The sequence below is a fragment of the Lissotriton vulgaris genome, chromosome 4_1, assembly GCF_964263255.1.
Source record: "Lissotriton vulgaris chromosome 4_1, aLisVul1.2, whole genome shotgun sequence".
In the NCBI taxonomy this organism is placed as follows: domain Eukaryota; kingdom Metazoa; phylum Chordata; class Amphibia; order Caudata; family Salamandridae; genus Lissotriton; species Lissotriton vulgaris.
The window spans coordinates 2,136,526,411-2,136,553,841 of NC_141691.1; the positions used below are offsets into that span (position 1 = coordinate 2,136,526,411).

At 45.0% G+C, this 27,431-nt stretch overlaps 1 protein-coding gene across 1 annotated transcript in view; it reads left to right on the top strand.

Annotated features, from left to right (window-relative positions):
* LOC147725231 (extracellular calcium-sensing receptor-like) overlaps positions 1 to 27,431 on the top strand; it is a 117,044-nt gene that overhangs the window by 39,427 nt on the left and 50,186 nt on the right. The window contains exon 3 of the mRNA XM_086918218.1: positions 2,510 to 3,340. Coding sequence (XP_086774344.1) covers positions 2,510 to 3,340 — 831 coding nt within the window. The remainder of the gene's footprint in view (positions 1 to 2,509; positions 3,341 to 27,431) is intronic.

Sequence of the window (27,431 nt, forward strand, 5' to 3'; positions counted from 1 at the left end):
GATAGGACCTTGAGATAGAAATAGGATGTGAGTATTTTATTCCGCCTATTTTGAGTCGATAATGGCTAATATCCATAGACATAACGGCGATTGCTAATTGTAAATGGCGTCGGGCTGTAATAGAGGACAAAACAAACAAAAAGATAGCTGTTTGAGGTTATGACCTTTTACCCAAGACCCATTAGTCATTGTAAATGCATACGGTAATATAGCTATTTCTGGCTGTTCGAGCAGTAGCGGAACCCCCCCCCCCCCCAGCGCCTTGAGACCCTACGGGTATGTAGCGCGCTCTATAAGTGTCACTGATTGATTGATCGGATAATGAAATATTAATGAGAAGAAATGAACTTATTAGTCTATTGGTGTTCTTCTATACATTACAGTTTCGTCAAAACGATCAATATAAATACTGCTAGCAGCTGGAAGTACGTCCTATCAGAGAGGAGGGAGATATCTATCCCCTACCTTTTTAGAAAGCCTCCTTTGAAGGTCAGTATGGGACTCGGCGAACGGGGAGGATGATATGTAGTATAAAAAATTGGGACTACTTGGGAGAATGAACCCTTTGGGTCCCAACAATATAAACGATCTTGGAATCACAACAACCATCCCAGATCATGTCAAGATGTATAAATGAACAATGAAACTGTGTCAAATGTAATAGAACAAATACGTTTTATTGAGAGTATTTTCTGCACTCAGATGGTTTGTAACCTTAAGGCATTTGGAGAAGACTTGCTCTGTTAACCAGTGTTAATGACAAAATGTTCGTGGATATACCTATAATGTGAGATATGCCAAAGATATATGTTATAAATGTATGTTGTGAGGTGTTTCAATGTGTAGAGCAATAGCGAGAAAATACCAATTCTGTCTAGTAGATGGATTTCTGCCTTATGTTCAGTTTTTTTGATTTGTTATAATACTGTATCTAGGATACCTTTTACTTAAATTACAGTTATCTGGGGAAGACAGCTAATATTTTTCCTGAAGAAGATGGCTGTATGACATTTTGTCCGTTGAAACGCGTTGAGAATTGGGGGAGAATATCCATCGTATAGTAATCAAGGAGTATTCTGACTGGTGCTGAATATACCTTCCGTGTATCTCCCTTTGTTTAGCTTTAGGAACTTATTGCATGAACTTTAGTGTATTATTTGTTCCCGTGTATATTGTCTGTTTTCCCTTGATTTATATACTTTTTATTCTGTTTTTAACTTATTTTTAATTATAAAAATAAACTGTGCATACTGAATTTATTCGTTGTTTCAGAATTTGGTTAATTATTGCATTGCTCTGAATATGTTTGAAGAATTATTGTATGTTATGTCATTTTGTCCTTGCTAATGTGCCCAAAGGGAGGTCCTACACAAAAAGCCATGTTGAAGTGGTGCAGTGACATTTACCACAGGACTTTACATTCCGGCATGTGGAACCAGGCTTGTGGTATCAGGATCAGTACAATTTGAAACACATACAGGAATCTCAAGGTATTGTCATCCTAAACAGGGCTGCTTACCCCATGATAGTAAGAGAAAGTTCAGAGTGTCAGGTGCTTGTTTGTCATTGGCAACTAATGTGTTGAGGTTGAGGTCCCATTTGAGACTCCGGAAGAAAGAGATGTGGATGCTCAAAGAGTGGGAGCTTAGATTACGGATTGGAACAAAGTCTATCCCGCCAAACCAGTACTCCCATATCCCTTGATATGGCATTAGGAGGGGCCTAATTTATTTGGAAACTTGAGGCAGAATGAACTTATATTTTTGGATGGCTTCCCCAACCATTGAAAGCGTGGAACCCAATATGTGTTTTCACACTTTCTGGTAATATTTCAAAGGAAAGCTATTGGGTCTCGCCTGAATTCATATCACTAAGGGCATCCTCCAACTCTTCCAGCTCTAGGTCATGATCTAAATGGCACCTGTCAGAGGGAGAAAGAGTCAACAGTAGGATGACTTCATGGATGTGGCAAGTGGACTCCCTCTCAGGCATAAGACACATACTACAGAGGGACCACAAATGTGGAGGCAATGGATGTAGCCTTCGTGCGGGTTGTGCCATCTGGAGCAACCGCACTTGGAACCACCTGTGACACCAAGTTGTGTTATCAGCAAGTATAGCAACTTGTCAGTTTCATCTCCCCATTCATGGGCTCTCTTAATGTGGACCATCCAGTATTTTTCGGCCTCATCCATAGAGGGTTTCCTGAGTGTGGCAATGTGAATAGTTCATGGTGAGTACATTTAAATACAACCAAAAGCACAATGGTATTCAAAGTTAGGAGTAATTTCCCCAAAATGTCACTCGCATTTGGGCAGGTGTATCTTGGACCAGTTAAATGATCCCTCTCTTTAGTTGAATATGTCTGCACATGTTGCACATTTAGCACAGGTGGGGCATTAGAAACCTCTCAGTGGTCTTCATGTAAACCTGGCCACTTATAGGCTGTTGTCTAATATCATGTGTTTTTAAAACATGTCTTTGAATGTTCTTTTGCTCTTGTTTGCAGATCAGCTATGGTGCTCTCGATCCTCTCCTCAGTGACAAATTGAGATTTCCGTCCTTCTTCCGTACTGTCCCAAATGAGCTCTCCATGTACGCGGGGATCACTCAGCTGCTCAAACACTTTGGATGGACCTGGGTGGGGATCCTGGCCTCGGATGATGACAGCGGAGAGAGCGCGATGCGAGAACTGAAGACGATGATCACCCAGAGTGGAGGCTGCGTTGAGTTTTCCTATACATTGCCCACAAACTTACCTTCCCTTAGTGCTAAAAGGATTAATCAAATTATTGATGCCATACAGAACTGCACTGCTCAGGTTGTAATCATCTACAGCACCAGCGCATCAATGACAAGACAATTTTACTATGATTCTTGGCAAAGGATACCCCATAAAATTTGGATTGGAACCGTAAGCATGTCTTTTTCTAAAACGACGAATGGATTAGATGACCTGACTGTATTAAATGGGTCCCTGACTTTCTCTATTAAGGAAGGACAGATTGTGGGATTTCGAGATTTCCTCTATGATGTGGATCCAATGAAGTTTCCAGATGACAATGCCCTGTGGGAGCTCTGGGTTTCAATATTCGGATGTGTCATTATCTCTAAAGCTGAGTTGGTCCATGCTTATTTACCATATTTCCCTATATGTTCAGGAAATGAGACCCTCAGAGTCTACGACCTGCCCTCCATCAACGCCTTCAGTTATCGATTCACCTACAGTGTGTACACAGCTGTCTACGCCTTGGCACATGCCTTAAATGACATGTATGTGTCAGAGTCCATATCAGGATCCGCAGCTGGGAGCCTCAAGCTGGACTTCAAGCCCTGGAAGGTGATGGGTTGTTGCATGCACTGTTCAAGGCACAATGTCTTGATTGCTCTCTCATTCCTTATCTTCTACAGTTTTCCTCTCAAGTGAAGAGTTTACTTTTCTAGTTTTCTGACATTTTTGGATTTCCTTGGAATTTTTCTGTTCATAATGTTCTGCCTGATTTGGGGATTTCAGAAATGTCTTATGCTTATTTCTATGTCTGTGAATTATTTTTCTAAATGATACCAAGTTAGGTTTAACATTTTATCTCCAGCATTACATGAAGGTTTGTGAAGTTACTTTGTTCCCTTCATTTACACCTCAGTTAACCTTGGATTTGACCTTTAGATCCAACTTTTAACACATTTAATGTCAACAAGAGAAGGCAGACAATATCCAGCTCCTAACTAGCAGAGGAGGGGGAAAGATGAACAGTTTGTTCTATGGGCTTCCAGCACCCCCTTAACGGATCACTGCTTTCAAGATGTTTTGATTTATTAAAAGTTTTAAAAAAGAAAGTATTACATTTCCTTCTTTTTTACTAATTATCCATTCAATCCTTTAAAAGATGTAAAAACATTCCAAAGCACATTTCATCAGATGGCAAACCAGTTCCAAGCTTGCATATGTGTACTGTGGCAAATGTCCTTTCCACTGTTCTTCACTAGATAGATTGTCCTTAGTCATCTGTGACATAATAGAATGCCTGGGTGACTCTCTGGCTCACAGTGTCTCTATCTTCCTGACTGTGGCAGTTGGTCATCTCAGGCTGAGCTGCTAACAGCTAGCTCCTGGTGGGGTTTTACCTGTCTACTCTTGTACTTACTATCTTGGAAGGAACTTACAATAAAGAATCTTACTTACACAGAGGATTGTGCATCTTTCCTTTACTACATTTTGGCGACGAGGATGGTCAACTAAGGATCTAAGAGACTACAAGTTGAGGAACCTAAGAAACTAAGTACTTAAAGAGACTTCAAATTCAGACTACTAAAGGTAATGCCCAGCTGGCCCCACCAGTGTCCTGTTCCACCTGGACAGCCTGCACCCTGGGCATGTGTTTTTTTTTATTGGATGTCTGTCAACCTGCGTCAGCTTTGTTCTGCTACTTCAGCAACTTGTCTGGACTCACTGTCTATAAATCTGATCAGCAGAAAACCAGTTTGGCAGCGTTTTCCTCTGAGGAAAAAAAAAACAGTGACTTTGACATCTGGCCCTTCAGTTATGCCAGTGGCGATTTTGGTGGTCTAATTCGCTTATGTGCTCAGCATTACTCTGTGACTGGAGTACCTTGCCACCCTTCTCTGTGTTTTTCCTCTCAAGAGTGACATTTTCGGTAAGCTGATGCACTTGTTTACTAAGGCGGGTGCCAAGGGTGTATTTTAGTAAGTAAGTAAGCTTTATTTCGATATATAAAAACATATCATAAAAGCAGAACATCACAATATAACAATATTCGAAAAACAACTTACAATTCATTATACAATAAAAGAGATCTGTCCATTGGACTAAAAATATGTTAAAAAAGGAGGGGAGACATTATTGGATCATCAGTTTTTTAGCGGTTCTTATACGCCAGGCCCATCCTAGGAACTTTGCCAAACAGATTGAGAAGAAGGGTCTTGCGTCTGAGAGCAGTAATCGCAAGGCTTCCAAGTGTGAACGAGTTCCTAGGCTCCCAAAAAGAGGCTTCAACCACCTCCGTCTGGGAGCTAAGTAGGCTCGGCACTCGAATAGGAAGTGAGCAACAGATTCTGTTTTCAGCTCACAAAATGGACAGTCGGGAACAGTTTGCAAGGGTGGTTTCCAAGTAGAAGTGAACTGGCACAAGGGTAAAACCCCGACCCTGAATTTAATATATAAAGCCCTGTCATGAGAGCTGTGTATCAAGTCCAAATAAGCTTCTCTGGAGGGGTTACATTTAACCATCAAGAAGTTGGCAACAGTTTTTGGATGGTTTAATTTACACAGTCTCTCGCTGTCGACCCAAGTCCAGTATGTCTTCTTCAGCTCCTGTTTGGAAGGTGCAGTTTTGTTTTCCCACGCTGAACCCAAACCAAGCAAGGTAAGCGCCTTCTTCACCTCTCTAAGCCAGGCGATCTTGTGCCAGCCAGGGAGGGACAAGACATCTTTTAGGGCGTCCGCATAGCTATGAAGTTCAGGAACATTCCAAATTCTGGACCACAGCAATAAGGGACGTAGTTTGGCTTGATCACAAATAGGGCGAGTACCAGCGTCAAGCAAGAGTGGGATTGTGGGAGTGCTTTGGGGTAGCCTCATCAAGTCTTTATGAAATTTGTTTTCTAGGTGGGCCAAGGTGTCCACTTTCTGGGTTCCCCAAAGTTCTGCTCCGTACAACGCTGCACTCACGACCCTAGCCCTATAGATGTCAAGCAGTGCCCCGATCGGTTTTGTGGAAGAGGCACGTTGTTCTTTGAGGAGAGCGCCAACAACCCTCTTGTGGGTTAGAAACACTTTCTGGTGATGGGCCTTCCAATTCATACTGTCACAAAGGCGAATGCCCAGATAATCAAATTCTTTGACCCGCTCTAGTGGAACGGAGTCTAGGATGGGAGGTTTTACAGATTTCTTTGGGGGATTCAGAACGAGGAATTTGGTCTTACCAATATTTATTGCTAGGCCCTTGGCGTCACAGAAGGCCTTAAAGCTGGTAAGTAGCGCCTGTATACCTGTGGGTGTCTTCGATATCAGGAGGGTATCATCAGCGAACAGGAGTGTCGGGATTTTCCTCCCAGCCAGGGATGGTGCATCAGCAGGATGTTGTAAGAGGTGCTCCACCACTCCGTTCACGTATAACGAAAACAGAGTGGGGGCAAGCACACATCCCTGGCGGACACCCCTGTCAACTGGGATACGCGATGTTTTTTCTCCCTGAGTACCCCATCTGATTTGAGCGAAGTTATTTGCATGGAATTTTACCAATAGGGCCAGAAGGTAGGGAGGTAGACCTAAACCGTCAAGGACCTTCCACAGTAGTGCTCGTGGGACTAGGTCGAAGGCCGTTTTCAAATCTATAAAGACTAGATATAAACTGCCTCCTCCTAGCACCACTACCTTCCAATAGAGCATTAGAAGGCGGAAAGTCTGCTCGACGGTACCTGTCCCTGCTCTGAACCCCGCTTGGAAATCAGATAGTATCTGGTTGTCGTCCACCCACTCCAGGATCCTGCCCAATACTACTTTCCCGGCCACCTTTTGCGTTGAGTCCAACAAACTAATGGGGCGGTAGTTTGCTGGATCCTCCCTGTTACCCTTCTTGAAAATAGGGACGACTTCAGCGCCCCTCCAGGAGTCAGGTAAGGATCCCCCCATTGTGGCCTCATTGAGTAGGTCTGCAATAAGTCTGCTCCAAAATGTGGGATTAATTTTTATCAGATCGCCCGGGATCCCATCCGGGCCTGCCGCTTTGTTGGGAACAATACAGCTAATTGCCTTCTCTACTTCTATGGTAGTAAATACATCATCATTTGGTGGGAGAACTGTGGTACTGACCCCTAGTGGCGGGTCTAGTTGGATGAGCCCTGTTTGAGCTGTGTACAAGTTCGAAAAATGGGCAAACCAAACAGCGCCAGAAATGTTACAGGTCAATTGGTGATCTACGGGCTTTTCTCTTGACCTTAGCAAGTCCCAAAACCCCTTGGCATCTTTCTTTGTGCTTGCCTCCGTTAGGTCACACCAGAAATTGAAATCGTATGTCCGCTTGGCCTCGGACACAGAATTCCTATAGAAATTCCTTGCAGACCTGATAGCAGTTTGGTCTTTCCCTTTGACTGCAGCCACAAGTTTACTTTTAGCATTACGGCAACTCGCTGTAAACCACTTTCCATTTGATCTTGGGACACATTTTGCAGCGCTTCTGGCGCTGGGTTTAGAAATGGTAAATAGCCCACTTAGCGCAGTTATTGTCTCTAAGAATAGTGTTAAAGACTTCTTAGTAACCCCATTTGTGGAACTAAGCTTAGATTCAGCCTGGAGTAGGATGGTTTTAGCTTGCGTCATCCGTGCCTCATCTGATGCGATTCTTGCCCATTTGAGACGTCTCCCACAATTCGAGGGAAGGATCTCGCGTGACGATTTCCATGCCTGGTTCGTGCTTTCTTGGGAGTCCTGGTGCCAAGGGTCAGAAATAGTTACCGCAAGAGGGTTGTGGTCACTATCACAAGATTCTATAACCTCCATGTCTTGGTGGTATGACCAGAGGGTATAGTTGAGCATAACAAAATCGATTCTGGAAGAGTGACCCGTCCTGTTATATGTATGGGCACCCTTGGGGTCTGACCTGGAACGCCCATTCGTTGCTCTTAGGTTATGCTCCATACAGAGAGCGTTTATATCGATCGCCCGTTGTGACCATTTTGGGATCGGGTCAAGATTCAAAATGGGGATTCCCCTCCTGTTGTCCTCCTCATTAGTGTCCAGAATATCTTCTGCAGCTAGAGGCTCAAAACAGCAATTAAAATCGCCTGCCAGCAGGACGAGAGAGTCAGCGTTGCAGGCAGCCAGGATGTTGTTTAGACCTAATAAGGTTGAAGATCCTCCATTCCTGCTGTCCCTTAGATAGATGTTAAACAGTTCTAGGTTGCGTCCCCCTTTATGTTGGAGCGTTAGCCATTGGAGGTCGGGAGATTCAGTAGTTCTTTGGAGAACGCTGAGGTCAAGAGCTATATTGATCCAGATAAAAAGACCACCTGACGGGCGTCCTTTGGAACCTTGTTGGTGTACAGCCGGGACATAAAAGGTCGAGAAACCCACTCTGTGTCTAGGTTCCTGGCACCATGTTTCCTGAAGCAAACAGATGTCATAGGGTGCCAGGAAGGTGTTCCATTCTGGATTATCGAGATTGCGTTCAAGGCCAGCCACATTCCAGTTTAAGATCTTCAATGAGGAAACGCCAGGTGGACGGATTGTAGGAACATGCAAAGATAGAAGAGATTTTTCTTCATCCCGAATGGTTGGTATTGAGGGGATCTTGGTCCGATATAATTCGATGGGGCCAGTACTACCAGGCTGTTCGATCTCCAGTTGATTATAGTAGACAGGAGGAGATAGGGTTAGGGGGTGGGTGTCTGGCCGTAGTTCCATCCCTGTACAGTCTGAAGTAGTCGTTTTGGGCAGATCCAAGACACGTGGTGATTGAGGCAAAGGTACGCCAACTTTGTTTTGAGGGCTGTAAATTTGATTTCCAGATAATTCCGGAACCGTGGGAGACAAAACTTTACCTACTTGTAGAGTGATAGTGGGCACAGAGAGTCAATCAACCTCCTCCAGGCCTCCATAACTGTTATAGGTTGAGAGGCCATTCCAATGTAAAAGGGTGTCCGTTGGCCTCGTAGGGTGGATGTTCCGTGAAGGATGTTGCACCAAGGACCAGTTGACCGCTTGGGTGTATGCTTGGCGTGGGGGGTAAAAGTAAGATAGCGGCCTCGGGATAACAAGTGATTCTTCGCTGGTTGGCCAGGACCAGATATGGCGTGCCGTATGTGGGTCGTCAAAAGTTACAACTACACAGTCCCCATTTTTAGATTTCTTTGTTGGTCCCACCCAAGGTATTCTGCGGACCATCATTACCCGGCTTCTCCTCCCATTAGTAGCCGGTCTATGGACGTTGAGCCAGTGCATTGTTTTATTTTTCAAAGACCAATGGTTTTCGTGTTGATCGGTGCCAAGGACAGGGACGCCTGTCAGCACAACTACAAACTCATTGGCCTCGGGAGGGAGATCTATATAGCCACCTCTAAAATTTTCTTTAGGACGGGGGCCCTGGGTTTCGGTAAGATGAAGTCTAGTAGGTGGGGCCAGATTTGAGGTTGTATTTTGTGGCTTTGAGATCCGTGCGGGAGCCTGCGGCTGGGAAGCCTGGGGTTTAGCGGTCGTAGAAATTTGATCCACAGCCACCGTCCTTGGCTTGGGAACAGGCCTTGCAGCAGCAGGTACTGGCACGGGGTGCTGCTCGATTTGTACAGCAGGGGCTGGCAATTGTGGGTCGGATAGAGACACGCCCTGGTTTTCAAGAGTTCTTAGGCCAAGAGTGGCCAGAGCAATAATGCTCTTTTCCATCTCGAGTAGATTGTTTTCTATTCTAGATAGTCTTAGGTCGAGTGGAGAGAGAAGTTTTTTTAGTGTTTCCCAAACTTGGTCTATAAATTCTTTATTGTTTGGTCCATGGTCCTGTGACTGCAACCCCTCAACCTCTGGTGTGGTGGTAGCTAAGCCGTCACCCGTTGTTTGGCATGCTGGCTGTGAGATTAAAGGGCCCTCGGGTAAGGCAATACATACCTGGGTATTAGCCATTGTAAGATGTTGGGAGCCTGCCACTTTAGCCTTTTTGCGGGAGTAGGCTGAGCGTGATAGGCGTTTCCTTTTAGAATGTGTGCTGGAAGCACAGGAGGTGGTTAAAGTTTCTTTGGCGGGAAAGTTAAGGGTGGAGGGCTGAACATGGGGAAGTACAGGGAAACTTGGGTCTTCTACAGTGCGTATTTGCTCTAAGGGGGGAATGAGAGAAGAAGTGCTCGGGGAATGGTGGAGGTCGGCCTGAATAACAATGCTATCTGGGCGAACAGGGCGGGCAGGGGTGACAGCAGAGGCTATATGGCCTAGAGAAGATTTTTTCGAGTAGGCCATTACCTCAGACAGCCTACGTGCGGCTGCCAGTTCTAGGGATACCCGGGTTTGGAGTTTGGATATTTCTTCATCAATCGCTATGTTAGTGCGGGTGATGAAGTCATCCATCGGGCCGCTGACTTGTGAACCCCTTTTGGCGGCCTTGCTACGTGTCATCCTGGTGCTCATAATGCTTACTGTAGTATTGTATTGTGTTAGGGCCCTCACACACACTGCTAGGTGGGTTGCCTCTCTTTAGCTGGCCCAGCTTACCCCACTAGTAGAGCAACAGGCGGGGTAGGAGTAGCAAGGGGGGTGGGCCAGGGCCGTCCTCTGCCGTCCTCGCCCGGGCTGCGTCCCGCGCTGCGGGAGTGTTAAGCCAAGATATAGTGGGCGTTTTGGGCGGGATAGGCGGGGGGCGGGCCGGCGGGGAGAGCGGACCGGATGTTCAATCCGTGGTCTTCGCAGGGACTCCTGGATGTCGGAGTCCCTGCACACTCGCAGCCCACGCCTTTCCTCTCACCCCTGCCTCCGCTTGCAGTGTCCAGGTGCTGTCAGTGAAGAAAACGCACTCCTGTGCGCAGCGGCTCCCGCGGAGCGGGAGCGGCAAGCCGTGTGGGCGGAACTGCCCTTAAAACCCTCGAGATGCCGGTAAGCCTCTTCGCGTACTTTTCTGCGTCCCACACTATGGCTGGAAAAGGCACCCTTTAAACTGTCAGGTGGGCGGGGGGCGGGCCGGCGGGGAGAGCGGACCGGATGTTCAATCCGTGGTCTTCGCAGGGACTCCTGGATGTCGGAGTCCCTGCACACTCGCAGCCCACGCCTTTCCTCTCACCCCTGCCTCCGCTTGCAGTGTCCAGGTGCTGTCAGTGAAGAGAACGCACTCCTGTGCGCAGCGGCTCCCGCGGAGCGGGAGCGGCAAGCCGTGTGGGCGGAGCTGCCCTTAAAACCCTCGAGATGCCGGTAAGCCTCTTCGCGTACTTTTCTGCGTCCCACACTATGGCTGGAAAAGGCACCCTTTAAACTGTCAGGTGGGCGGGGGGCGGGCCGGCGGGGAGAGCGGACCGGATGTTCAATCCGTGGTCTTCGCAGGGACTCCTGGATGTCGGAGTCCCTGCACACTCGCAGCCCACGCCTTTCCTCTCACCCCTGCCTCCGCTTGCAGTGTCCAGGTGCTGTCAGTGAAGAGAACGCACTCCTGTGCGCAGCGGCTCCCGCGGAGCGGGAGCGGCAAGCCGTGTGGGCGGAACTGCCCTTAAAACCCTCGAGATGCCGGTAAGCCTCTTCGCGTACTTTTCTGCGTCCCAGAAAACAAAAGTTATTAATAGATCTTACTTGGCAGTTTTTCCGCTTTTCCCCGCTGTAAGGTCTCTATTTGCCTGGGATTCTGTAATTTGCTTAGCCTTTTGCCCTCTGTTCTTCGTCCTCTTCTGCACAACACAGAGCGTGTAATTTCTCCCTCTGAACGCCGCTACAGAAGCCTTCAAGCCGATGCCGATGCACCAAAAACCAGCGTGTGATTACACGCGACTTTCAGAACTTTCCCCCAAGCGCCGTAGCTTCCCCGCCTGCACCAGCACATCCAAAGCCGGGTGGGAGTTGAAGCAATCGCAATCCAAGCCGCTGCACCAAAAACCAGCGTGTGATTATAGGAGACTCTCCACAAGCGCAGCAGCGGCTTCCCCGCCTGCCCCAGCACCACAGGAGCCCAGCCGGGCGGGAGTTACTAAATCCAATGCGTACTCCGGGAATGTTGCAGCAACCGCTGTGGGTCTCAAGATGCCTCCACACGACCACAGACTACAGCGGGGAGAACCAGCGGCCAGCCATCACAGGATACGTCGGTTCGCACGGCAACCACCGAAAACGCCACCGATGAGGCTCAGGTACGGCTTGTCGGAAGACGCCCAAACGGAGCTCTCACAAACACGCCTGACTTGAGGCCGGTTCCTATTTTCACCTGCCTGTTCCGCAAGGGTGTATTTTATTGGTGGGTGAGGCATTTTTCTTTTCTATTTGGAACATTTAAAATGTTGCCTCTGCTCTACTGCGGTTTAACCGCTCGCTTTCAAATAGGCCACAAGCACACACCGCGCGCATGCAGTCAGCTTGCGCAGCCTTACCGGTGCTGTGATCCGTGCGAGTCATTTTCAGTGACGTCTGCTTTCACCGCGAGCCCATCTCTGCTGTTGACGTTTTGGTGCAGGCTTCAGCCGCGAGCCATCCGGCGCCGCGTCGAATGCCGTGCCCCTGTTTTGTTCTTCTCTGATCTTCTCCTCGGATTGGCAATCACGGTCTTTGTACCTCAGTCTGGCGAATGTTGCAAAGAGCTTTCGCAAAACGGAGTGTTTTGTTTTGCCTCCCGAACTATAAAAACTTTTGCCTGCATGTTCGGTGCCACGTTTTCAAGATGCTGTGAGTTTGGGCAACTCATGGACCACGAGATGCTTTGTTGGACAAGAAGCGTTGCACCACAACTTTCGTCTTCACTTCGGATATTTCAGTCAGCCTCACGCTTTACTTTTGGTGGCAAATTTCAGCCCTGACTTCAAGGAACTGTGTGCGGTGTACCCGGGTGAGAGACCGCTCACCGGAGCTAAAGTCTTTTGTTTATTTATTCTCCATAATGCTTAGCTTCTCAGTGCATGTTGTGGGTGGGCGCATTTTGGGCAAGAGTTTCTTGTTTTGGTTACGCTACCTTTGGCAGGTTGTTGAGGGGTTTCCTAGTGTATAATCTTTTACACCCTACGCTGTATCCTTCTTTGGTAGTTGTGTGCTTGTGGGTAGTTTATGTACATTTTTGTTTCCCAGGGTGATATCAAACTTTATGGTGTACCCTGCGTTGGTGATGTTGTAGATTTGGGTTTCAAGGGAGAGTGATGTATTTTGTTTCGTACTCTTGTTTGGTGACGTTGTAGTGTTTGTGGGTAGTCAATGCCCCATTTTTGCCCAAGGTTTCTTGTCTTGTGGTGTACCCTACTCAGGGGTGTTTGTGTGTGTGTGGGTAGTCCATGCCCCATTGTTGGTTCCCAGGTATTGTCCTGCCGTGTACCCTACACAAGGGAGATTGTGTGTGTGTGGGTAGTCCATGCCCCATTTTTGGTTCCCAGGTATTGTCCTGTGGTGTACCCTACACAGGGGAGGTTGTGTGTCTGTGGGTAGTCCATGCCCCATTTTTGGTTCCCAGGTATTGTCCTGTGGTGTACCCTACACAGGGGAGGTTGTGTGTCTGTGGGTAGTCCATGCCCCATTTTGGTTCCCAGGTATTGTCCTGTGGTGTAACCTACGCAGGGGAGGTCGTGTCTTTGTGGGTAGTCCATGCCCCATGTAGTAGTTTTTGCGGGTAGTCCATGTCCCATCTAGTGGTGTTTGTGTGTCTGTGGGTAGTCCATGCCCCATTTTGGTTTCCAGGTATTGTCCTGTGGTGTACCCTATGCAGGGGAGGTTGTGTCTTTGTGGGTAGTCCATGCCCCATGTAGTGGTTTTTACGGGTAGTCCATACCCCATCTAGTGGTGTTTGCGGGTAGTCCCTGCCCTATTTTTGTTCCCAGGTTTATTATCCTGTGGTGTACCCTATTTAAGGGAGGTTGCATTAATCTCAGAGTTTCTTCTCTATGCTGTCCCCTGTTTTTGGTGGAGACTGTTCATGCACTATGTTCTGGTCTTAGTCTACCTTCTTGTAACTCGTGGCCAGGGTTTCTTGTTGGTAAGACTTTGAGCTGTGAATTTATCATATCTTCAGTGGCAGCACGTCTTTATCAGGGGAAGTTCTAGTTCTTTGAAAAGATCGTTTTCCTTGCTGATTTAAGGGGTTTGCTCTCTTTTGTCTTGAGTGAATTTTTACCCCTTTGTGTCCCTCTCTAGCATCTCCGTCTACACTCATTTTTTGTTCCAGGGTGTACCCATGGGTGGGGCGGTTATGAGTGTGACCACTTTGCTTAGCTGCTCTGGTTTGTTAAGGGAGTGGGAAGAGGCATATAGTTTTACAATTTAGTTTTCTTTGTTCACATTTCTGCTAATGATACCTCATGCTAATGTTATCTCTGAACATCTCATTTGGCTCATTCTTGTACTTTCCGGCTGATGATGCATTTGAGGTATTTTGCCTATTGTGTTCTCTATTCTGTTTTTATTTCTTAAGGGAAGAGGATGTGTGGTAAATGTCCTCTCCACTGTTCTTCACTAGATAGACTGTACTATGTCATCTGTGACATAATAGAATGCCTGGGTGACTCTCTGGCTCACAGTGTCTCTATCTTCCTGACTGTGGCAGTTGGTCATCTCAGGCTGAGCTGCTAACAGCTAGCTCCTGGTGGGGTTTTACCTGTCTACTCTTGTACTTACTATCTTGGAAGAAACTTACAATAAAGAATCTTACTTACACAGAGGATTGTGCATCTTTCCTTTACTACATGTACCCCTGTAATCCCACAACCCACTATGGAACTAAAAACAGAAAATTCAAATAAAAAAAAAATAACTACTAAAATGTTAACACCTATAATAAACATACAAACAATTCTTATACAAAAAAAACATACATCACACACATACAAAATATATACTACAATACATAACTTTAATAAAAAATCTATATTTTAAACAATCATAGTTTTGCAAACAATATTAAACACTTCGATATTTTTTAAATCACTATTACTTACCTAAAATTGATATTCTTGAACACAAGATTTTGCCTGCCGATATTCCTGACCCACAACATCTTTGACACACTATTTGTGCACTTCAATATTTTTTACTCGATATTCTGTCTCTGCACCATCAGATATCTCAAGTACAAGAGAGTAACAACATACACACTTATCTACCGTGCAGGACAGTGACAGCATGTACAGGTATCTTCCGCACTAGACATGTGCAGGTGTTTCCTAGGTGGGACATTAACAGCATACAAAAGTATCAAAAGTATCTCCTAAGTGGGAATGTAATGGCATGTGCATGCATCTAGTGCCCAAGACATAAACAGCATGTGCAGGTATCTTTTGTGTGGGATACTAACAAAAACCATAGGTAACTCCTGCATGGGACAGGAACAGTAAGTAAAGGCACGCTCAGATATCTCCTGTGTGAGAAACCAACAGAACCCATAAGTAACTACTACATGGGACAGGAACAGTAAGTAAAGGCACTCTCAGATATCTCCTGTGTGAGATACTAACAGAAACCATAGGTAACTCCTGCATGGGACAGGAACAGTAAGTAAAGGCACGCTCAGATATCTCCTGTGTGAGAAACCAACAGAACCCATAAGTAACTACTACATGGGAGAGGAACAGTAAGTAAAGGCACGCACAGATATCTCCTGTGTGAGAAACTAACAGAAACCATAGGTAACTCCTGCATGGGACAGGAACAGTAAGTAAAGGCACTCTCAGATATCTCCTGTGTGAGATACTCACAGAACCCATAGGTAACTACTACATGGGACAGTAACAGTAAGTAAAGGCACGCTCAGATATCTCCTGTGTGAGATACTCACATAACCCATAGGTAACTACTACATGGGACAGTAACAGTAAGTAACATCATTCTCAGATATCTCCTGTGTGGGATAGTAACACAATGCATTGGTAACTCCTGCATGGGACAGTGAAAGCCTACAAAGGTTTTCCCTGCATGGGACAGTAAAGCATATTCAGAAGGCAAGGCAACAATAGTATGATAAACAAACAATGTACATCAGATATATCCTACATGTCCGTCCATCAGAAGCTCACATATTACATTACTCATGACATGGTCAGTTACATCACTGATGACATCTCAAATGACGGTGACTGTTTTTAAAATGTTAATGAGTGTCAAATATATACACCAAGCTGTGCTGGTAAATCAGTGTATGTATGAGTACCTGCAACAATGAATCAGTGGGTGGGTGACTGACTGTATAAGTGAGTGATTCGGTGTTTCACTGATTGCATGGGTGAGGGACTGGGTTTTAAGAATGTTTGTATCAGTCTGTCAGATGGTGTCTAAGTGGCTGTATGGGTTGGAGAGTGGGTACATGAGTGGCTGTATGGGTGATTGGTTGGTTGTCTGAGAACCTATATGTATCAACCCTGTGTTTTGAGTGAGAGGGTGTGTGACTGCCTGCATGGATGAGTGAGTGAGTGAGTGAGTCAGTCAGTGGCTGTATGGGTTAGTGATTATGTAAGTGAGTGGCTGTATAAATGATAAAGCATGTTAATGGCTGTGTTGGTGAGTAAATGAATGTAAAAGTGGTATATGGGATATGTAACTGGATATGTAAAAGGCAGTATAGGTAAATGTGTAGTAGTATATGAGTGACACTATGTGTAAGTGAGGGATTGTGATAGTGGCTGTATGTGTGAGTGTGTGAGTGTGTGCATGTTTCAGTGACTGTATAGGTGAGTGACTATGTATTAGTATCTGTATGAATATGCGAGTGTTGTGTGTATAAGTGTATAGGTGAGTAAACGGCTGTGCGTTTGACTTTATATGTGAATGGGTAGGTGTGTGAGTGGCTCTATGAGTGACTGAGAGTGTGTGCATGGCTGTACTCATGTATGTGTTCGTATTTCTGGGGCTGATTTAGTAAATAAGCAGGTATATGAGTGGGTGTATGGGTGACGGAGGAAAACCAAAGGGGATGATGGACGGAGTGTCGAACATTGCACGCACTCACCCCCAGTCAACTCATCTGGGTTTAATCCATCATCATTCTTTAGTTCACTCCGCCATCCCAGTTCAGACATGGCCATGTGTAAATCATTCTGACCCTGTGCCTCATGGGAACAGTCCAGCCCGAACTGCCAAGCCATGTCTTCCCTGGACTGGAAACAAGCATCCTGGGACTGGTTTCTTCCTAGCCATCATCAGCATGTGTGTCTAAACTTATGAATCAGTGAGTAGGTATGTAGAAACTGGTAAGGGTGTGTCAATGGTTTTGGGAATGTTGGTGTGAAAGTGTATGAGGTATATGAAAGGTTATAAGGAAGTGTGAGTGGGTGAGTCAGAGATTCTGTAGAAGATCTTATCAGTGATGTCATCAGTGAAGTCACTGACCATGTCATAAATGATGCAATTTTGAGGTCATAAGCAGTGCATAATGGGGGCACGAGTTATAGTTATCAGCTAACTATAACTGCTGAAATTGAAACGTCAGCCTAATGATAACATTCCTGTATTCTTTGGTTTTTTTCAGTTAATTTCTACTTTTTTTAAATTCTATTACCAAACCATACCGTCTATGTAACCTTTAGTTTATTCAGTATATTTCTATGCTTTTTGCAATGCTAATTCTTAACTATGACATCCTTGTAGCCTTTGGATTTTTCAGTGAATGTTTTATTAACTAGTATCTGTGGTGGTGAGAGGTGGCAGGGCCTCCGAACAGATCTCAGGAGTTCTATTAAGTAGTGCTTACAGAAGGTACCAGGCGGGCTTCTTGGCCCCCAAGGTCCCTCAGGAGTAAAGTGAGCATCATTCCCCCAAAGAGAAGTGTGACAGAGAAAGGGGGCATGGCCTCCGAAGGCCTTTTATATATCCAGCTGTGTGAGACTTACTAGAGGTAACAGGAGGGGAAGTTGGCCAGGAGGATGTCCTTGGGGGCCAACTGCTCGTCGTATTACCTCCAGTAAGTCCCACACAGCAGGATTGCTCAAACCTGGTAGTAGACCACACCCGCCTCTAAGGCTCACCACCAGGGCCAATTTGGCCAGCAGATTGCTTCATTATTAGTTGTTGGAAGCTTTGCTCTTTTTGTAATGCTTTTATACATTTGTATAGAGTAGATTGGGTTCTACCTTATGTGGATTGGAAGGCATTGTTCCACCATTCCACTGGGTTGTTTGTTTTGGCATTCCATGTCAAGGTGCTGTAATAGGCATTCCACCACAGTATTTCAAATTTTGGATGACGTCTGTGTCCTGAGCTATGCAGTCTGCTAACTCAAGTGTCTTCAAAATAGTTGGCCTGTGTGGTAAATTCCGATCTGCTTGTGGAATTTGGGTAATTTCCCGTTCTGCAGAGTATGTGGAATTGCCAAAAATTCCGCGATCCACGGCTTCACAGAATTTTTTGCCTGTTTCCGCTTTCAAAATGCGTGTTCGCAAGATATTTCCCCCGAGCACGCAAACAGCGTTCGTTAACAGGAAAAAAGCATTGCAAATGGGCGGAACAAGCAATTTCGAGTGTTTGCAGAACTCTGCGTGCTTGTGGAGATTTTTTACCATTTGGCTGACCTTTGCTTAGAGCGACGAAACAAATTCTGCCTACCCCAACAAAATAGTCCATTAGGGAACTGAGTTTGTCTTAATTCTTTCAGTAGAAATGGATTTCTATTAGTAAATTGAAGTGGGTTGTTATGTCTTTGACAAGGATATAGATTAGTGATATCATTTGTTTTAAATCAAAGGCAAATTGGATGCTTGTGAATATTCTACACTTAGGGCCGCATTACAGGTTTGGCAGACAGGGTTACTTTGTCAAAAACGTGATGGATTGATGGATATCACATCCACTGTATTAAAATTCCATCACATCTTTTGGAACTTGTAATACAGCGGACATGATATTCGTCATGTTTGTGATTGAGAATCCCATCTCCCAAACTCGTAATCAGGGCCTTCGTTCAGACTTTTGGAGGTGGCTCCGTATACTTTGATGATAATGATAGTAACACCTTTGTATGGCTGTGTGAGGGTACAATTTTAATTTGGTTTGAATCATGGTTTGTTCAAAGTCAATGGTTATTTTTTGACGGTAGTAGTAATTTTTTTGTGTTTGATATCAAGTGCTGTTTCTTCATTTAGTTTTTGGTCACATATAAAAGGAATATTTGTGTTTTGATATTCACTGTGTATGGTGTATATCTGAGGGAACGTTTTGGAACATATTTTGAAGGTCCCATCCATCATCCATGTTTCACACTGTCTAAGTTTTGGTATGTTATCCGCTGTAGACACTATTAAGATTTGTTTAGGTTGTCATGTAAAAGGAAAGGTTCCTCATTAAGTGTCATTGTTAAGTATTCATGTATGTCTTTTACTTTATGTTGTCTAGGGGTAGTTGGGCTATCGCTGATGGTGTGTTTATATAATACAATGAAACATTTTAAAGTGGGTATAGGTGGCAGTTAGCCTGTCATGTGTTTGGGGACTTTAGGTAATATGTCTTTCAGGATGTTGCATGTTGGTCCCCGGGAGCTAGTGCTTGCCTCTCTTACATCCTACAATATATCTTTACTTCCATTTCTGTTACATTGCGGACGTGGTTGTGCTCTCTTACTTGAAATACAACATCATTTTTTGTACATGTCGTCCCATAGCATGCATTAGAAAAATATCTTTTACATTTCCATGTAATAGTTTCTGTTGATGCAGTTTCTTGGCTGTAGGTGTAACCATGCTTTCCTTTCTGAAAGGACATAACATTTGCAGCTTTTGTCATTGTATCTGAAAGTAATGTAAAAGTATCAATATATAGAATTCTATATCATATTTGTATTAATTACTTACAGTTAAAATTATGCAATCTCCTTTTTTTGTATGCTGACATGTATGTTGTGTATAGTTGTATCTCATGATTTTCAGGTTTTTCGTTAGGGGTGTTCTTATGTGAATCAAGTGCTTTCTTTTCTGTTGGATGAAAAATAAATTGTATGTTGCACTTTAAATGTCAATATGATGTTAGGTTTGTTTTTACTTGCTATTTGGGTGAGTTTATACTTTTGTATTAATTTATGTATACTTACTTCATTATATCTTTTTAATAGTTATTGACTGTTGTTTTTTTCAGTCAGTGTATCACTGTTTCCAGGCATGGGTTTTACTATTAGGACATCTATGTAAAAAGATAGAAGTTGGATTGTATTTTATTAATTATTTTTTGTTTATCTTTTTTAAGTTAATAACAATTATGTTTTAGTGTAAAAGTAAGTTTTACTTATTTGGTTAAGTAGTTGTTGAAATGCACATATTTTTTCTGTAATGGTTTGGTGAGAAAATCCAGCAGAGTTTCCTTTTCTTGTTTAGTCCACCATTTTTGAAGCAGTTAGAAGTTTAAATTGACGTGCATTTTTTATATTGTAAATTTAATTGTTTGGATTCGTTGTTTCTTATGAAACTTAAAAAACAGAGGTTTCAGGGAAGTTATAGTTAGTTGGACATTTCACTCGTACAAAACCAGTGAAATTTGGCCGTCATAGTTAGTTAAGCTAACTATAACTCGCGCCCCCGCAATGCAATGCTGATGACTTCACATATTACATTATTCATGACATGATCAGTGACATCACTGATTACATCACTGATGACATCTCAAATGACATCACTGCTGATATCATCTAGTGACTGTGTGGTTCTGTAAAGTTCAAATATGTTTTATATATATAAATGCCAAGGTGTATTGAAGGATGAGTTGGTGTATGAGTGTGTGAATAGATGATTTAGTAGGTGTGTGACTGATTGAATGAGTGAGTGATTAAACATGTCTTATGGAATGCATGGGTTAGTGACTAAACTGTTTGAATACATGTATCAGTCTGTTAGTTGGTGGGTAAGCGGCTGCATGGGTTGGTGAGTTGCTACATGAGCGTCTATATTGGTTTTTGATTGGTTGTTTGAGTATCTGTATGGGTCCCTGAGTATCTGTGTGAGAGGTGGGGGTGTGTGACACTGTGCATAGATGTGTGAATTGGTGATTCAATGGGTGTATGGATTCAAGACTGCATGTGTGAAGCACTGTGTGGGTGGATGAGTGTATGTATGAATGTGTTGGCGAATGAATGGATGTCTCAGTGGTACATGTGTGAGTAATTACATATGTGAAAGACATTATTAGTGAATGTTGGAGTATATGAATGACTATATGTGAGAGTGAGTGATTGTGAGAGTGTGTGCTTGTATCAGTGATTGTATAAGAGAGTACGTTTGTGTGAGTATATGTATGAATACGTGAGGTGGTGTGTGTATAACTTTATAGGTGAGTAAATGTTTGTGTGATTGATTCTTTGCATGATTGACTAGGTGTGTAAGTAACTCTATGGATGAGTAGTGGAGTGTGAGCGAGTGCAATTGATAGTGCTGTATTGATGGTTGACTGCATGTATGAGTGACTGAGTATTACTTTATGGGTGAATGACTGGATGTGTATGTTGACCTAGTAATTAGTGAGTGGGTATGTAGTAACTGGTATTGGTGTGTCTATGGTTTCTAAAATGGTAGTCTGTATTTTAGAGTTGGTTTGTCTAATGTTATATTAGGGTGTGAGGAGGTGCATCAGATTATCACATGGATAATGTCACCAGTGATGTCATTTGAGATGTCATCAGTGATGTCACTGACCATGTCATGAATTATATAATATGTGACGTCATCTGCAGAGCATTGCAGGGGCGTGAGGTATAGTTAGCTTAACTAACTATAACGGCCGAATTTCTCTGGTTTTGTACAAGTAAAATGTACAACTAACTATAGCGTCCCTGAATTCAGTGAATTTCTAAGGTTTTTTAAATGCTAATTTCTAACTATAACGTTCCTGGAGCCTATGTTTTTTTCAGTGAATTTCAAAGGTATTTTAACTCCTTGCATGCTAATGAAGGCCCCAGCCATCATGCACTACGGTGCTCATGTGCTGATGACGGCTGGGGGCCGTCATAAACCCGCCCACTCGCGATTCTGCCGCACAGGGGCAGAATCGCAGCCGCATGGAAGGGGTTAAATGCTAATTTCTAACTATAACGTCACTGAAACTTATGGTTTTTTCAGTGAATTTTAAAGATTTGCAAATGCTAATTCTCGAACTATTCCTACAACGGTAGGACATGTGCAGAAAGAGGAAATAAAGTGCAGAAAGAAGCAAAAAAAATGCAGAATGAGGCAACAGAAGTCCAGAAAGACGAAGAAAGGTGCAGAAAGAAGCAAGAGATATGCAGAAAAAACCAACAGAGGTGCAGAAAGAGGCCTTGTTGCAAAGTAATCCTGTGCCCACAACATTCTTCTGACTGGTACTGGTGGTACCTGACTCTGACTAACCAGGCCCGGGGCCAGTGATCTCCAGAAAGACACTTAGAATACAGTGAGAATACCTCAAAACACTAGGGTACACTATGGGTTGAGATACCCCTGTGAATGGCATGATCCCTGCTGTAAGGCTGCAGCACATAATAGGGCAGGGGGTAAAACTACCTCTAAGTTAGAGGTGTAGAAAGAGGCAAGATAAGTGTAGAAAGAAGCAACAGAGTTGCAGAAAGAAGTTAGAGAGGTGGAGAAATAAGGAAGAGCGCGCAGAAAGAGGCAAGAGGTGTATAGAAATTTGCAAAAGAGGTGCAGAAACAAGCAAGAGACTTGCTGAAGGAAACAACAGAGGCATAGAAAAAAGCAAGAGAAGTACACAAAGAAGCAAGTGAGGTGCAAAAAGAAGCAAGCACGATGCAGAATAAACCAACAGAAGTTCAAAAAGAGGTAAGAGGAGTGTAGAAAGAAGTTGGGGAGGTACCCAAAGAGGCAAGAAAGGGACAGAAAGAGGCAGGTGTGGTGCAGAAAGAAGGAAGAGAAGTGCAGAAAGAAGCAACAGAGGTACATAAATAGGCAAGAGAGGTGCAGAAACAAGAAGGGAAGGTGCAAAAAGAGGGAACAGTGGTGCAACAAAAGGCAAGAGCAGTACAGAATGAGAAAATAGGGGTGCATAAAGGGGCAACAGGGGTGAAGAAAGAAGCAAGTGAGGTACATAAAGAGGCAACACATAAGAGAGTGCAGAAACGAGCAAGAGAAGTACAGAAAGAGGCAAGTGAGATACAAAAAGAGGAAAGAGAGGTGCAAAAAGAGGCAAGAGGGGTACAGAAATGTGCAAGAGAGTAGCAGATAGAAGCAAGAACAGTGCAGAAAGAACCAGCAGAGGTACTGAAAGAGGCACAAAGGGCACAGAAGGAAACAAAAGAAGTAAAGAAAGAGGTAGGAGAGGTGCACAAAGAGGAAAGACAGGTACAGAAAAAGGCAGATGGGATGCAAAAAAAGGAAGAGACGTGCAAAAAGAAGCAACAGAGGTGCTGAAAGAGGCTCAAATGGTACATAAAGAGGCAAGAAAATTGCAGAAAGAAGCAGCAGTGGTACGGAAAGAGGCACAAGAGGTACATAACCAGACAGGAAAGGTACACAAAGAGGAGAGACGGGTGTAGAAATTGGCAAGAGGAGTACAGAAAGAAGCAAGTGATTTGCTGATAGATGCAATGAAGGTGCAGAAAGACGCAAGAAAGGTGCAGAAACAAGCAAAGAAAATGCAGAAAAAGCCAGAAGAATTGCTGAAAGAAGCAGCAGAAAGAGGCAACAGAGGTGCAGAAAGACGCAGGAGAGGTTTAGAAACAAGCAAGAAAAGTGCGGAAAGAGGCAAGAGAATTGCTGAAAGAAGCAACAGATGTGTGAAAAGAAGCAAGAGAAGTGCAGGAGGAGGCAAGTGGATTACAGAAAGAGGCTAGAGTGGTGCAAACATGTGCAAGAAAGTAGCAGATAGATGCAAGAGCAGTGCATACAGAACTAACAGAGATGATGGGTGAAGCATGAAGATTGCAGAAAGAAGCAAGAAAAGTACAGAAGGAAGCACCAGAGGTACAGGAAGAGGCAAGTGTGGTACATAAAGACGGAAGAGAGGTGTAGACTGTAGAAAGAAGCAACAGAGGTACAGAAAGAGGTAAGAGAGGTGCATAAACAGACAGGAAAGGTGCAGAAAGAGGGTTCAAGTGTTAAAAAAAAGAAATATCCAGAACGTGGCAAGAGGAGTGCAGAAAGAAGCAAGTGGTGTGCTGAAAGAAGCAACCGAGGTGAAGAAAGATGTAGGAGAGGTGCAGAAACAAGCAAGAGAAATAAAGTGAGAGGCAAGGGAATTGCTGAAAGAATCAACATAAGTGCAGAAAGAGGCAACAGAGGTGCAGAAAGATGCAAGAGAGGTGTAGAAAAAGGCTAGTGAGGTACAGAAAGAGGCAAGTGGGGTGCATAAATGTACAAGAGAGTAGCAGATAGAAGCTAGGGCAGTGCATAAATAACCAACAGAGGTGATGAACGAAGCACAAAGGGTGCATAAAGAAGCAAGAGAAGAACAGACAAAAGCAACAGAGGTACAGAAAGAGGCAAGAGTAGCACAGAAATTGGGAAGAGATGTGTAGAAAGAGAGTTGCACAAAGAAGGAAGAGGGGTGCAGAAAGAAGCACGTGGGGTGCAGAAAGAGGCAAGAGGGGTTCAGAAAAAGGCAAGAGATGTCCAGAAAGAGGCAAGAGAATTGCAGAAAGAAGCAACAGAGGTGTAGAAACAAGCAATAGAGGTGCATACAGAGAAAAGAGGAGAGCAGAAAGCGGGTAGAAGAGTGCAGAAAGAGGCAAACGCTTTGCAGAGAGAAGGGACAGAGGTGTAAAAAGAGGCCAGAGAAGTGCAGAAAAGAGGAACAGAGATGCAGAAAAGGGGAGGGGGTAGAGAAAGAGGCAATAGGGGTGCCGAAAGACGTAAGAGGGGTGCAGAACGAAAATACAGAAGTGCATAAAGAAGCAACAGAGGTACAGAAAGAGGCAAGAGGAGTCCAGAAAGAGGGAAGAGGGGTGCAGAAAGAGGTACAAGGGTTGCAGAAAGAAGCTTGAGAAATGCAGAAAGAAGCAACAGAGGTGCAGAAAGAGGGATGAGGGGTGGAAACATAGGCAAGAGAAGTGCAGAAAGAAGTAACACAGATGCGTAAACAAAGAAGAGGGGTGGAAAAAGAGGCAAGAGGGAAACAGAGAGAAGCAATAGAGGAGTAGAAAGAAACAAAAGAAGTGCAAGAACAAGGAACAGATGTGCAGAAACAGTCTAGAGGAGTGCAGAAAGAGAGAAAAGGGGGGCAGAAAGAAAAAGAAGTGGTGCAGAAATAGGCACCAGAAGTGCAGAAAGAAACAAAAGAAGTGAAGAAAGAAGGAACAGAGTTGCAGAAAGAGGCAACAGAGATGCAGAAAGAACCAGGAGAAGTGCAGAAAGAAGCAACAGAGGTGCAGAAAGGGGCAAGAGAGGTACAGAAAGAAGCAAGAAAGGTGCAGAAAGAGTCAGTAGAGCTTCAGAAAGAGGTAACAGAACTGCAGAAAAAGGCAAGAGAGGTGCAGGAAGAGGCAGGAGAGTTGTACAAAGAGGGAAAAGGGGTATAGAAAGAGGCAAGAAGGGTGCAGAAAGCAGCAATAGAAGTGCAGGAAGAAGCAACAGAGGTACTGAAAGAGGCAAGAGGAGTGCAGAACACCAAAACCACAGAAGCACACAACAACTTCAAAGCTGCTACCAATGCCCACCACCAACTCATCAGAGAAACGAGTAAAAAAGTGATTAAAGACAGAATAGCTACACACGCTTACCACAGCAAAGATCTCTTCAACATCATCAAGGAGTTCGCACAACCCACCAGCGAGTCGACTGACAAGACCTCTGTGACAAACTCAGCACCTTCTTTTACCTCAAAATCAAGAGCATCTATAACAAATTTGACAAAGACAATGAAAACACCGAACACCCACCAACAACCTCTGACACCCTGAAACCAACGATTGACAGCTGGACAGTCCTCACCACCGAAGATACACTGAATCAATCACTCAATCAATAAAGACACTTATAAAGCACACTACATACCCGTTAGGGTCTCAAGGCGCTGGGGGGTGCTGCTACTGATCGAAGAGCCAGGTCTTGATGAGTCTTCTGAAGGCCAGTAGGTCTTGGGTCTGCCGTAGTTTTATAGGGAGGGTGTTCCAGGTCTTGGTGGTGAGGTGGGAGAAGGATCTGCCGCTGGCGGTCGTTCTTTGCATGCGAGGTACTGTGGAAAGGGCGAGGCCTGTGGAGTGGAGAGCTTTGTGCACGTGGAGGAGGTGCTTGAAGGTGACCCTCTTGTTGACAGGGAGCCAGTGCAGGTCTCTCAGGTGGGGGGTGATGTGGCTGCAGCTGGGGATGTAGAGGATCAGGCGTGCTGAGGCGTTCTGGATGCATTGCAGCCATCTTAGGAGCTTGGCTGACGTTCCTGCATAGAGGGAATTTTCTTAGTCCAGCCTGCTGGTGATGAGGGCCTAGGTGAATGTTTTTCTCGTTTCAGTGGGGATCCACTTGAAGATTCTGCAGAGCATTCGGAGGGTGTTGAAGCAGGATGAGGAGACAGCATTGACCTACTTAGTCATGGAGTGGGTGGCGTAGAGGATGACCCCTAGGTTGCGTGCGTGGTCAGTGGGTGTCGGTGCTGTTCCCAGTGTTGTCGGCCAACAGAAGTCTTCCCAGGCTGACGGGGTGGGGCCGAGGATGAGGACCTCCATCTTGTCTGAGTTCAGCTGCAGTCGGCTGTTCTTCATCCATTCAGCGATGTCCTTCATTCCTTCATGGAGGTTGGTTTTGTCGGTGTGAGGGTCTTTAGTGAGGAGATAATCAGCTGGGTGTCGTCGGCGTAGATGATGTTGAGGTCGCGCTGTCGAGCAATGTGGGTGAGGGGTGCCATGTAGATGTTGAACAGCGTCGGGCTGAGGTAAGAGCCCTGGGGAATGCCGCAGATGATGTCGGTGGTTTTGGATCGGAAGGGGGAGGCGGATGCTCTGAGTTCTGCCGGAAAGGAACATTGTGGTCCAGTCCAGGGCCTTCTCTTGGATTCTGGCGTTGTGTAAGCGTGTTCGTTGTGTGTTGTGGCAGACAGTGTCGAAGGCGGTTGACAGGTTCAGGAGGATGAGGGCCGCTGTTTCTCCGTTGTCAATCAGGGTCCTGATGTCATCGGTGGCGGTGATGAGGGCGGTTTCAGTGCTGTGGTTGCTGTGGAAAATGGACTAGGATGGGTCCTAGATGTTGTTCTCCTCGAGGTAGTGGGTCAGTTGTTTGTTGACAATTTTCTCGGTGACCTTTGCCGAGAATGGAAGCAGGGAGATGGGCCAGAAGATCTTGAGGTCCTAGGGGTCCGCCTTGGGTTTCTTGAGTGAAGACAATTAAATCAATGCACTCCGGGGCCCCCACAGACCCTTATCCCCACCACATATTCAACAGAGCCGCCAACACTATCGCACCCACGGTCTGCCAAACCATCAACCGCTCCATGGCGACCACCTCGTTCCCTGATGATTGGAAACAGGCCGAGGTCAACCCCCTCCTGAAGAAACCCGCAGCAAACCCCACCGACCTCAGAAATTACAGACCCATCTCCCTACTTCCATTCCCTGCAAAAGTTATCAAAAAAGCCATCAACAGCCAACTCGCCACATTCATCCTTGATTCCTTCCAATCCGGCTTCAGGAAATACACAGTACGGAAACCACCCTCCTCACCACAACAGACAACATCTGCACCCTACTGGACAAAGGAGAAACCATATCCCTCATACTCCCTAACCTCTCAGCGACAATCAACACAGTCTCCCACAGCACCCTATTATACAGACTTCACAATGCAGGGATCAAGGACATAGCCTTCAACTGGATCAGACCCTTCCTCTCTGGCAGAATACAATGGGTCAGACTCCCCCCTTTCCTCTCAGACCTGCAGAG